Source organism: Alosa sapidissima, chromosome 12 (genome assembly GCF_018492685.1).
Source record: "Alosa sapidissima isolate fAloSap1 chromosome 12, fAloSap1.pri, whole genome shotgun sequence".
NCBI lineage: Eukaryota > Metazoa > Chordata > Actinopteri > Clupeiformes > Clupeidae > Alosa > Alosa sapidissima.
In genome coordinates, this window is record NC_055968.1 from 6,058,174 (window position 1) to 6,070,498 (window position 12,325).

The window sequence follows — 12,325 nt, forward strand, 5'->3', positions numbered from 1 at the left end:
GGGAGAGAGAACATGGCACCAAGAGGAATGGCATCCAATTTCAATAGTGTGTATAGTATAGCAAGTAGCGTGAGTGTGTATAGTATAGCGAATAGTGTGTGTGTGTGTGGTGCAATGGTCACTCACTGCGTCGGCCCTGCAGATGGTGTTGGCCACTTGGCGGCAGAGGGTCTTGAGCCACACCGACTTGTGTGTGTCCTCAGCCGTCAGCTGGAAGCTGAACAACAGGTTCTCCTGCTCAGTAGGGGGGCGCACCACCAGCGCAAAGGCATTCTGGCACTCTGGAGGAAAGACAGATAGACATACACACTCATGAGACAAGGACACGGAGAGGGACTAGCAACATCCAGAGAAATGGGCAGTATACATATATGTAGGTGTGAGAGGGAGGAAAGATGTGCATCAGAGCTGACTGATTGGGGGTGGGGTGGGATAAGCTACACCACCTTCCACAGAGGAGGGCTGAGCTTTACCACACCTCTCCCGCCCCCATAACCATTGTCTGTGTGCATATCTTTTCTGTCTGTTCTTTTTTTTTTTTTTAAGAGAGTAAGCTGTGTGGATAAAGCCCTGACAGGAAGCCAGGGCAAACATTCATCAGCCCTGTCAGGGGAACTAAAGGAAGGAAGCAAGGAAGAATGGATGGATGGAATGAAGGAAGGAGGGTAGGAGAGAGTGGGGTGAACACAGCTAACATTACTGTTGCCCTCTCCTGTCTAAACCAAGAAAAAAAATGATGAAAACATGTGAAAGCAAATGTTAAATACATGCCTTACTAATGTTTAACACAAGAAAGGAAAAAGGTGTAATGAATAGGTGTACCCAGATTTATCTCCATTACCCTGTTTGTTTTAACAGAGCTTTGTAGATAGATATATAGATACTTTATTGATCCCCAAGGGGAAATACAAGAAATTGTAGAGATCTATGGATTTTAAATTATTCATCAAATCCATCAAATTCTTACGCAACTACTTGTGGCGCCAACTGATGATCCCCAGATTTGAGTTGTTTGGGAAGCAGAGTGCCAGTTTACTGAATTCCCACACACAAGTATCAAGCATTCTTATGTGCTCAACTGGCCTCCTGTTCACTTGTTTCAATTGAGTGCCAACAGAAAAGAAAGCGAATGGAAACAGAAAACATCAATGTGATGCCATCTATAGTGATGCCAACAATTTTCATGAATGCTTCCAGAATAGGGCTAGAACTAACAACTATTTTGATATTAATCTGTTGATTATTTTCTCAATTAATTGAGTACTTGTTTAATCTATAAAACGCCATAAAATGTCTGAGTGTTTCCCAAAGCCCAAGAATATGTCATCAAATGCCTTGTTTAATCCACATGCAGAATGTTTAGTTTACCGTTATAGACAGTATAGCATGAAATATCTTGGTTTAAAGGGTGGTTCAGGATTTTGGACATAGGACCTCATTTCCAAGTTAGCAAGTGTGATATTTATCAGTCGAGACCATTTTCAACACGTTTCATCCAGTCTTTCTAGTTGCAGAGTTCGCAGGTGCTAGGCTAGCGCATGTCATCAGTATGTTTTAGCCTACCACAGTGGTTCTTAAACTGGGGGGGGGGGGGGGTCCCTGGGGGGGGAAATATTGGAGGGGTCCCGAAATGATTTGCATGATTTGTCTGGACATTTTGCTAAAGATTTTTAGCCAAAGGTTGCCATTGACATAATGCCTTTGGTGTTGACATAGCCTACCTATGAGAAGACATTTTCTGCCTCTGCTTCCAATGCCCATCTCACAACATTTCAAAACCAAATTCTGTCGGTTAGAGAGAAGGGGGTCGCGAGACTTGGCACATGTTTATTTTTATTTTTTATTTTTTTTGGATTTCAATGATCGCATTACATTTTGAGGGACTAGTTTCTTAGCAGCGGCAGAATTTTACTTGCTCCGGTTAGTAGTACTGCGCCGAAGAGTAAACAGAGAAGCGCACTCCAATCGGGACACCTAGTAGTAGCCTAGGTAATAAGTCCGCCACTGCCTTTGCTTAAATGCCTACTTCGAACTTCAGGGAACAAAGTATAACTATTGCAATGCGGTGCAAGGGTAGTTTTATTAAACACTATTCTATCAACACAGACATTTACATCGATTATCTGGCATTAGAATTTATTTACCTCAGGTGTACTGTGAAGTGGGTAAGACTGTTTTTAGTGGCAGGCTAACACATACTGTTGACTTGCGGACAGGATGAAACGTGATGAAAACGGTCTCCACAGATAAATATCACACTTGCTAACTTGGAAATGAGGTCCTATGTCAAATCTTGAACCAATCCTTTAAGGAGATAAAATCAGAGAATTTTGGGGTTGTTTCTTCAGAAAATGACACAAACCCATTAACTTTTAGTTGACAACCAACTGATTTGAATACATTTATTTGTTGCGGTTCCTGAACTACCCAGGTGCACATGTATGCTATTTATTATAACCACAGCCAGAGTGCATCTTCAATGGGGAACAGAGAGAAGCAGTCTACTGCACAGACATGCTCATTAAGGCCATTCATTTCCATGACATCTCAGGTCAACCACAAATGGGTTCTTGGAACATACATGCCATAAACCATAAGACAAAGAGGAAGACTGTGGGAGCACTTGTTGCTAGGCAATGGAACCGAGCTGCTTTCCTTATTTCCTTCTACATGCTTCTGCGTCAAACAAACTAAGTGGCTGGTTCAAGGAATAATCCAGCTTGTACTTTTGTGAGGCTCTGAGGGTATTCGGTGGTTGAGGTTGCAAATGTATAGCTTGTACGCTTGCGAGGATCTGAGGATGTTTTGTGGTTGAGGTTGCAAATGTATAGATTGTACGTTTGTGAGGCTCTGAGGATGTTTTGTGGTTGAGGTTGCAAATGTATAGATTGTACGTTTGTGAGGATCTGAGGATGTTTTGTGGTTGAGGTTGCAAATGTATAGCTTGTACGCTTGCGAGGATCTGAGGATGTTTTGTGGTTGAGGTTGCAAATGTATAGATTGTACGTTTGTGAGGCTCTGAGGATGTTTTGTGGTTGAGGTTGCAAATGTATAGATTGTACGTTTGTGAGGCTCTGAGGATGTTTTGTGGTTGAGGTTGCAAATGTATAGATTGTACGTTTGTGAGGCTCTGAGGATGTTTTGTGGTTGAGGTTGCAAATGTATAGATAGTATGTTTGTGAGGATCTGAGGATGTTTTGTGGTTGAGGTTGTGAGTAGTAGCGGAGGGTGAGTAGCATCGTTTCAAATTCTGTGAAAGAAATTAATCATTTTATGTTTATAGTGGTCACCCTCTGATAAATGCATGCCAGTAATGGTATTCTTTCATTCAGCTACTGACAAGTTAAACATTTTGTGTAGCTTTTTCACATCACATACAGCAGTGTTGAATATTGTCATTTCAACAAATTAAGGAGATATGTTTGTTGGTTTTGTGTTTTCTAATGTTGTAATGTGTGCATGGTTGGCAAAGGGCCGAGAGAGAGAGAGAGAGAGAGAGAGAGAGAGAGAGAGAGAGAGAGAGAGAGAGAGAGAGAGAGAGAGAGAGAGAGAGTGTGAGTGAGTGACTTACCTTCGGTCTCCTGTAGGTCCAGCACCCGTCTGATTTGAGACAGAGGCATGAGGGCAATGTGCTTGAGATGAGCAGGTGGGCGCGTCTGACCCAGAGGACTCCGGAACGTGTTGATGACCTTGTGCCGCTTCCGCGCAATCTGTCAGGGAGAGAGGAGAGAGGACAAAAAGGGAGCCAGAGGAGGAGAAATGGAGAGAAAAGATAGAGACCGAGACAGAAAAGAGAGAGTGAGACAGATTAGTAGAGAGATCGGGTGGAAGGCTAGACAGATGGTTTGCCAAGATAGCACATTCAACATATAGCCATGTTGTCTCATGTTGTCTACCTGTGTGTGTGTGCGTGACAGAGATCTGTGGTAGCTGCGACAAATCAATAGTGCCTTAACGAAAGTAAACGATCCCCCTCATTATCCTCCCTTTAATGATCTGGCGCTGTGGCCAAGCTGACCAGGGCTTAGGGGAGGAGAGGTGGAGTGGAGGAGTAACAAAGGAGGGATGTGGGGGGGGGGAGCCATATGAAAGCGGGGTGGGTGGTGTTGGGAGTTAATCAATGAATAATTGAAAAGTGCAAGCCCACTTCTCCCCACGCTCATTACCGGCCCAGTCCGCCCCTGTGAGACAGGTGCTGCAGAAGCCGCTGGTCGGTCAGCCGGCCGGCCGGGAGGACTCCATTCACCAGCGCGATTGCTAAATTCCACCCACCCAAGAACACCCCACCCTGCCCGATTCCAATGCGAACCCTCGCTAATTAGGAAATACATAAGAAGCTGTGTCAGCAGCGATAGACTGCACACACACATAAATAATTCACATTCTTTAAAACGGGGACTGTGCTGCAGCAGCACCCCCTGCCCCCCCCCCCTGAATTTGCACTTTAAGCATCTGAAGTCCATGCCATCTGAGGAAGGACACAAGGAGAGGTTGAGTGGGTGCCTTTCAATGAGCCGTACGAAGTGTTGCTCACGAAGGTGCGTGTGCACATGTAGTCATTCAAGTCAGCGTGATATCATAGCATGTGTCGTCAAGTGAGTGATGTCTCCATAAGGCAGCGGGCCTGAACAGATTGGCATAGCATTGGTATGGAGGAGCAGGCTTTCCAGTTCATGAGAAATGTTTTATTTAATGTTCGCCAGGCTCCACTGCTTCTCTGACAGGCATGCTGCAGCATACCAGTGACATCAATCTCCCTGCTAAGCTGGAAAACGGCAGAGCGCTGTGGGCATGCAGCAAATGAGTTCAAAAAAGCTACGCAGCAGCAGGCGTCTTATCCTTTTATGAATGCAAACAAATCTGGATGGTAGTAGATAGTGTTTTTTCAAAAGACCCAAGCTGGCTGGGAGATAGAATTTTGGCATCACTATCTAAACAAACACACTTTGTGTCCATAGTGAAGATTCAGACACCTTGACCGAAGCACAAACAAGCGCAGTCTAATCTAAGTTTCAAAAATTGAGCATTACCGGTAGTCATTTAAAAAAAGAAATACACTATTTTAATAATCATAAATATTCATTAATGGCTCCTCTGTGAGGTAGTCTAAAATTAGAATTGGGATGTGGTCCGTTGAGAAGAGTGCATTGTTGCTATGGTTGTCGTGTCAACAGTAACTATGACATGCAGCCAACATGTGCTCTGGCTGACGCAGGAAGCAGCAAGAGAGGATGTTTGTCTTTGAACCGTTTTCACAGCGCAGTATTTTATGGTAAGGTGCTGTTGTGTTAAGGACAACAGGACTATGTCATGACTTGTGGAAATGGGATATTATTACTGTAGTGAAGACAAAAGGATCACAGTTTTGCAGCGTTGTGAAGAGAGTACTGTTACAGCAAAGGCAGAGATCGAAACTATGATGAAACAATGCGATGACTGTAGCACCTTGCGTTGTCAAGGGAGTGTTGCCACAACAGAGCAGCCGGGGCAGGTTTTGAAACCGACGAAACAAGATAACACTGTGCAAGTCACAACCACTTTATGGTTAAACCTCAAGAAAAAGTACTGCAGTATCTGTGTACAGTGGGTGTATCATTAAGTAAGGGATAATGTATAGAACGTTGGTCATTGTCGGGAGATAGGTCCCGACAGGGCGAACCGGACCCCGACGCGCAGCGGAGGGGTCTTATTCCGCCCTGAAGAACAGCATTTAAATATGGCCTTCAACAGTGCACTCATATTCTGCTGAATTTCATACACACATGGATCACACAAGCTCAGCACAAACTCTATATTCAAGTCTTGATGCTACTGGGACTGACTATGCCCACTACATTACCTGAATGTTGGAATGAAAAGCAACAACCCAATGTGGCTATAGAAAGGTTGAAACTTTGCTAGAGCTGCCTAAGGAGGAGATACAGTGGTGCATATCAACTTCAACTGCAGAGTTGGCATAAAATAACCCAAAATTGAGAATAGTGAAGTACACAGGTCAGTGCTATTCACCAAGTATTGAGGGCCCAAACCGTACTGCTCTTATTACAGAATTACAAACATGATGCAATATTCAGACAGTCTAATGGTTTTCCATGAGCAGTATGTGTAAAAACACCTCCAGGTGACCGTAGCATAGAGGCAATGTCAACCCAGGGAATGTCCCGCTGCATGTGGTGCTCGGTGTGCTTGGTGAGGACATGTAGAATGCAGTGCACCGTGTTACCTCCAGGCAGTCGCTGAAGAGAAAGAGGGTGACGTGCTCCCCGCGATCACACGGCTTGTCTCCCAGAGCAATGGTCTCCACCCTGTGCACCAGACTCCGGTGAGAAGACAGTAGGTTGGCCTGCAAAACAACCAATCACAAGACTGATCGGTCAGCTTCACTGGTCCAAACAGAGGCTTTACGGTCATTGACCAAACACACTTATCACATGAAAAGACAAGCTGTTGAATATTAACTTCCAAAGTTCTATAATTTATTAGCATTAGGGTTGGGCGATGTCGCCTAAATTGGCATTTGACGATGTGTACATGGGGGGGTGGGGGGTTAGTGTGGTAAACACTAATTAATTAGCCTATAGCCTAGGTATGTCTGTACAGAAATACATTTATAATGTTCTACATAAAAAAATAAAAAATATATTATATAGGCTATACGGCCTGATGAAAGTGGACAGCTAAGAGGGTCATACTGACCAGGCTACCGAAGTTGTGTGGAAGATCTGCTCCAAGAAAATTGTTGTGAAAGACGGATAGACAATCAATCTGAACACTTGCGTGTGCACCAACCAGCGGAATATTACACATTGCCGGCCTTCGCTGGGCCCAGCAAAAAAGCTACTTAAGACTACTATCGTGGTCACTCATTTACAGCATCCCACGTTATCAGGCTACCGTCTATGCTGACTATGAGGGCGGCGGGAAGTGAAAGTAAAGGGCTGCGATCGGGCAGTCCAGGCTATTTATAGGAGGGCGAAGTAAAAACACTTTTACAAATAACGAATCCCGATTACCACTCCGCTGCGGTCTGGGACTTTTGCTAAATGCATGAAATACAAGCCTTACAGTGAAAGACGAATAGGCTACCTTCTGATCCTATAATTAACGAAAGAAATGGTTTATTTTAACACAGAGGAGAAGGACGCATTTGGTGCTCGCTGTAGCCTTGCAAAAATATTTGAGCGCTAGAATGTCCTAGTTGTAGCCCAACAATAATAAATCTATATTTTCTGCTAAAACATTAGGCTACCTATTACGTCCAATGTAGGCTATAGGCCTGCGAGACATGTAGGCTACTAAAGGACAATTAGGCTACACATTCACGTCACAGTCAGGAATTATTTGAATAAGAGGGTAGACTAATAAGTCTTTTATTTTACAAGACGGTAGACTAATACGTGATAACTGTTTGGTTGACAGCCTTTAAAAGTAGGCTCAATTTCATTTTCAGGGAAGGTTTTTTTTTATGTTTTAGCCTGTTACAGCAGGAATTAGTGACTGGCATGTGGGGCCGTGGCATCACGATGGTTGCTTTCCATCGTGATGCCTGTCAACCATCACGATCGGCACAACCCTAATTAGCATCAGTACTTTGGGAGGGAGTGTTGGGATCATCAATGATTTAAATCAATGATTTGATTAGATTAGGTGGGAAAGTTATATTCTACACGTTAAGGCACCAAAGGAATAAAAATATATTCTGGGCAAAAATCATTAACAGCATCAGTGTCAAAACAATGATTATTATTAATAGTAACTTGAAAACACATCAAGAGAGATTTGCTGATAGAGTCGCTAATTATAGTACTATTAGCTGGAAGGTGCACCTGCAGGGATGGCCTATTAAGTGGTGGATCGATTGAAAACTCTCTTGCATATGAACTCAATCACAGTTTGATTAATTTCAATAAAGCTGGTGCTACTTAAATGACTGTTCTTGCAAGAGTTCTTTCCCATTTGGAAACGCAATGGCTTCACAGAATGATTTAAGCACCATGAAGAGTGCAGTAGAGACTGGCAGCTTTGACATCACTAGGGCTGGTGAAGCATGCTGGACACTGACAGCCAGGGGATGGTTTTTTGCATGCAAAACATTTAACTCTGACAAATAAACCTACTACATGGTAAACCTACTACATGTCTTCTCCAAGCAGCTCAGGCCAAGAATAACAATTGGTGGCTTATGCATAGCAGAACGAAGTGATTAGATTGTCCAGTTAGTAATATAGCGTTCATGAAAAGCACTTTTTCACCAAAATTAAACAGCCCCATGTGATTTACAAACTGTAGATTATTTTAAAGTTTAATTGATATTCTATGAAGATTATCTCTTACATCTTAGACTTTTATTCTGGGTACTAAGACTGCAGTTGGCTATTCAACAGCACTATTTGGAAAGGTAAATGACAAATATACTTTGTATACCCCCAGATTGATCCATACAGTCGGGAGTATGCATTCACCACTTTGACAGTAGTATCGATAAAGCAACAAATTAATGACTTTTCAGCTTGTGTTCTTTTGGGCTATTTAGGGCCCTTAGTAGTTCTAAGACCTTATTGCAATTTTTCTTAGACATCCTAAGACACGGGTGGGGTGAGTCCTATTGAAATCACTTAGTGGCACTTCAGGCAGAACAGGGCTGCTCACAAACTTTCAACAGATTCCCATTCCCAGCTGTTCATAAAGGATTCAGGTGCATATAATTAGGTGGAAAGGAAGTTTATTACACTGAAGGCTGCATGGGCGAGCTATGCCTCAGAAGATGACAGGAAGCAGTGCCACTTTCAAGCACTCAAAAATACACAATAATGAATGTGCACATGAAAAGGTTCTAATCAAATACAAAACAATTACACAAAACCTTGAAATATAATGTTTTATAGCAGTGAGTCTTATTATGACATAACTTGAAAGGCTTACCGGACATCCATCCACCTCATAGACAACATCAAAGATTTGCTTCTGACCTTCTGTTTTCCTCTTATCTTCATTTATGTGCCTGGGGGGAAAACAAATATTCCCAAGGATTTGTTCAAGGGTTAGTGCCAAACCACAACACCCATCTCTGTGGGCTAAAACAAGGCATTCCTAAAAAAAAAACAAAGACGCTTGCCCCCTGACTTTCAGTTAACACGATGCATTTTAAAAACACCCCAGTCTAATGCACCACCACAGGTGCACTGCCTAATCAAGGAGGAGTTGTCCTCCAATCTTAACCCTGCTGAACATGATTAATGGACTGAACATTTAGGCAAGGCAAAAAAAAAAAAGAGACCTGAAGGAGTAAGAGAAAAAAGTTTACTAAGTCCATTAAACTTACGTCATAACTTCTTTGAGTGACTCTATGGCCTTCTCCAAAGTGATTTTGTCCGGGTTATCCTCAGATGTGTGCTTCTTTATGTCTAGAGGGGTGAGAGAGAAAGATGTGAAAAGTCGCTTCATAAGCAGTGGGTCTCTCTCACTGCTTGAAAAACCAACAGAAAGATGCCAGTGTATCCATTATTCACAGCACATTACAACAGCTTTGGTGATGCAAACTCACAACCAAACAATGAAACTGCTCAAGACGAATCAGATTGTACTGGAGGCTGTGTGAGATTGTCTTTCAGCATGGCAATCAGAGAGCGCCTCTGACAGCGCGTGTAATGGGGACGGGAGATCCAGACTCAGTGTGTGTGGGGCCTGAGAGCGAGCGCACAGGCGTGCAAATGAGGGAGCACGCATGGGCATTTGCATGCGTGTGCAGCACAACGGGAAATCTCTGGACCAGGCAAAATTCAACAGTTCTATGGGCATGTGTCCTTCATGCATGTGACTAGGCCAAATTCAACACTTCTATGGGCATGTGTCGCTCATGCATGCCAGTATGTGTGTTTGTGAATGTGATTTTTTGCTCGTGTTAGGTGTGTGCATACAAATCATTTAAAATATTAAACCAACAGTGTTTTTTGCTTATTATTTGGTTATTTGCATTGCAAACACTGCTATTTTGAGGTTATTTGCATCATCAAGAGCACAAGGTGGACAGCTTCCGGTACGATGTCCTTAGCAACGAGTCTCTAGCAACACATAGACTCCTCCTAACGTCCTCCATTGGACTGTAAATTCGGTGGTCTCCCTTTTATTTCCCTGCATTGTGTAGGCTACACACTGAAATAAGTGAATAAAACAGAACAAAGAAAACCTAATAGAATAGAATAACCGAATAGGAATTCTAATATTAGTGTAGTATTCCTTGAATGGTTAATCGGTTATAACTATCCATACACACCCATAGTGATAGAGTTTGTGTGAGTGTGTGTGTGTGTGTGTGTGTGTCAGAGAGAATGTGTGACAGTGCGGTGGTAGGTTTACCGTTGAGCAGGAGAGCCACACTGGGCAGCCTCTGCACAGGACGAATCAGCAGCTCCACGAGCGTCTGCCGCCCACATTCGGGCTTGGCCTGATTGATCTGTGGGAAGAGTCAGGAGGGGGCAGATATATATAAAGCCGGGCAGACGACTGGCATGAGAGGGCCTTTAACTCAAAGCACACAAACATTTCACAGAGCTCAGAGACGCACACAGAGACTCTTCAAAGAGTCTGCCACTGACGCACACACAAAAAATACACTTTGACGGATGGAGACACACACGCACACAAACACACACACACACATCCGGTTCCTGAATAACACCAGCATGAATTGTTCATAGTCTCTTGGAAACTCTTTTAAGGACTCAGACATAGTTTCAGACAGTCCATCTCTCAGAGAGAGAGAGAGAGACGCATTTATGAAATGCCCCCCCTCACCTTGAGGAAAGCATGGAAGCGGGGTTTCTGTCTCTCACAGCGCACAATGGTCTCCTTGCTCATCTCAAAGAAGTTGACAAACGGTGGATAGGCCTTAACAAGCTCTTTAGACTGCATAAAAAAAGACAACAACACATTTTCACACACCCATCACACAAAAGAATAAATAATAATAAGTGACACCTTCCTTAATGGGCCCAGAGAAAATACAGACACTGATCGCCCCCGCAAACCCTTGCTAACACTCACATATTTCAGGATAATGTCACCGACACTTTTGTCGTCCGACCAGTTCATCACCAGCTCCTCCAGGTCCGCCTGTCAGACGAGGGAACCCATATTACGCACGGTCAGACACCGATCAGATCCCCCTTCCACTGAGCACACCTGCAGGGGAAACCCCACTCACCTTTATCCTGGTGTGCACGTCATAGATCTCTGGGATGCTGCCAAAGATGGTCTTGATCTCCTCTTGCGCCAGGATGGGGCCTCCCACCTGTCCTTCCTTCTCCAGGGGGTCCTTGAACAGCTGGGGGGGGGGACACGGGGCACGAAGCACACTCAAGAGGGGAACAGGCTCAGCGCTTAACACGGCCATGCTTGGTGTGTGTGTGGGAGGATGTTCCTGATTGTTATGTATATGTATAACTTGTATGAATGGGTGATTTGGGGAACAGTCAGGTTAATTATCAGACTGAACAATTTAAAGCAGGAGGTTCTTTAATTTCCTGCACTTTCCCAGAATAATTTCTAAACTCATTTTATAGGAGCCGTTAGGAAAGGTGGGGGCCCTCCCGCGTGCTCTGACAGGTTTTACGAGGCCCTCAACGCTCATACCCTCATCGCCACAGGTAATTCTGCCTCTATGCCAATTTCAGAGACATTCCTGGAAGAGGTAACTGCTCCTTTACTGCTACAAACTACATTGGGTGTACATGCTAATCAAACTCAGCTTCTGAATGCTACATCACTCAATACTCAAACCAGGAATATGAGGAAATAGAAAAGGCTTCAGCCAAGTCAACTTGTTGTGATCGCTCCAAACGTTGAAATGCAAGAAGCAACATGCTCTGGTTTATTTACAGAACCCACACTTGTGGGATGATACATGGGGCAACTTTTTGAGCAATGTTCCCGGGTCAACCACATAACTGCTTCCATTTGCTCTGGATTGGGTGATCATGAAAATTGGCCTACTGATGATTAATGTTCTCCAGGTGTGCCAGAACAACTAAATACTCATTGCCCAGCCCACACTGTTCAAAAAGTTGCCTCGCGAATCATCAGCTTTACTCCCGGCAGACTCGCAAACCTCCACAAGCAGAGTGGGCCACTAGTAACGCCACCTCCCAGGGGGAGAAGCAAACAGCCGTGGCCACAGGTGGCTGGGCAGGAGAGGGAGTGGGGAGGCTGGGCAGGAGAGGGAGTGGGGAGGCTGGGGCAGGAGAGGGAGTGGGGAGGCTGGGGCAGGAGAGGGAGTGGGGAGGCTGGGCAGGAGAGGGAGTGGGGAGGCTGGGGCAGGAGAGGGAGT

The 12,325-nt window shown here is 44.2% G+C and overlaps 1 protein-coding gene across 4 annotated transcripts in view; it reads right to left on the bottom strand.

Annotated features, from left to right (window-relative positions):
- Positions 1 to 12,325, bottom strand: part of ect2 (epithelial cell transforming 2) — a 31,841-nt gene that overhangs the window by 9,885 nt on the left and 9,631 nt on the right. For all 4 annotated transcript variants that reach the window (XM_042057429.1, XM_042057428.1, XM_042057427.1 and 1 more), the window contains 9 exons: positions 11,204 to 11,323; positions 11,044 to 11,112; positions 10,795 to 10,905; positions 10,357 to 10,453; positions 9,323 to 9,404; positions 8,923 to 9,001; positions 6,224 to 6,343; positions 3,572 to 3,710; positions 127 to 281 (listed from right to left, as the gene is read on the bottom strand). In XM_042057429.1, the coding sequence (XP_041913363.1) occupies positions 127 to 281; positions 3,572 to 3,710; positions 6,224 to 6,343; positions 8,923 to 9,001; positions 9,323 to 9,404; positions 10,357 to 10,453; positions 10,795 to 10,905; positions 11,044 to 11,112; positions 11,204 to 11,323 (972 nt within the window). The remainder of the gene's footprint in view (positions 1 to 126; positions 282 to 3,571; positions 3,711 to 6,223; positions 6,344 to 8,922; positions 9,002 to 9,322; positions 9,405 to 10,356; positions 10,454 to 10,794; positions 10,906 to 11,043; positions 11,113 to 11,203; positions 11,324 to 12,325) is intronic.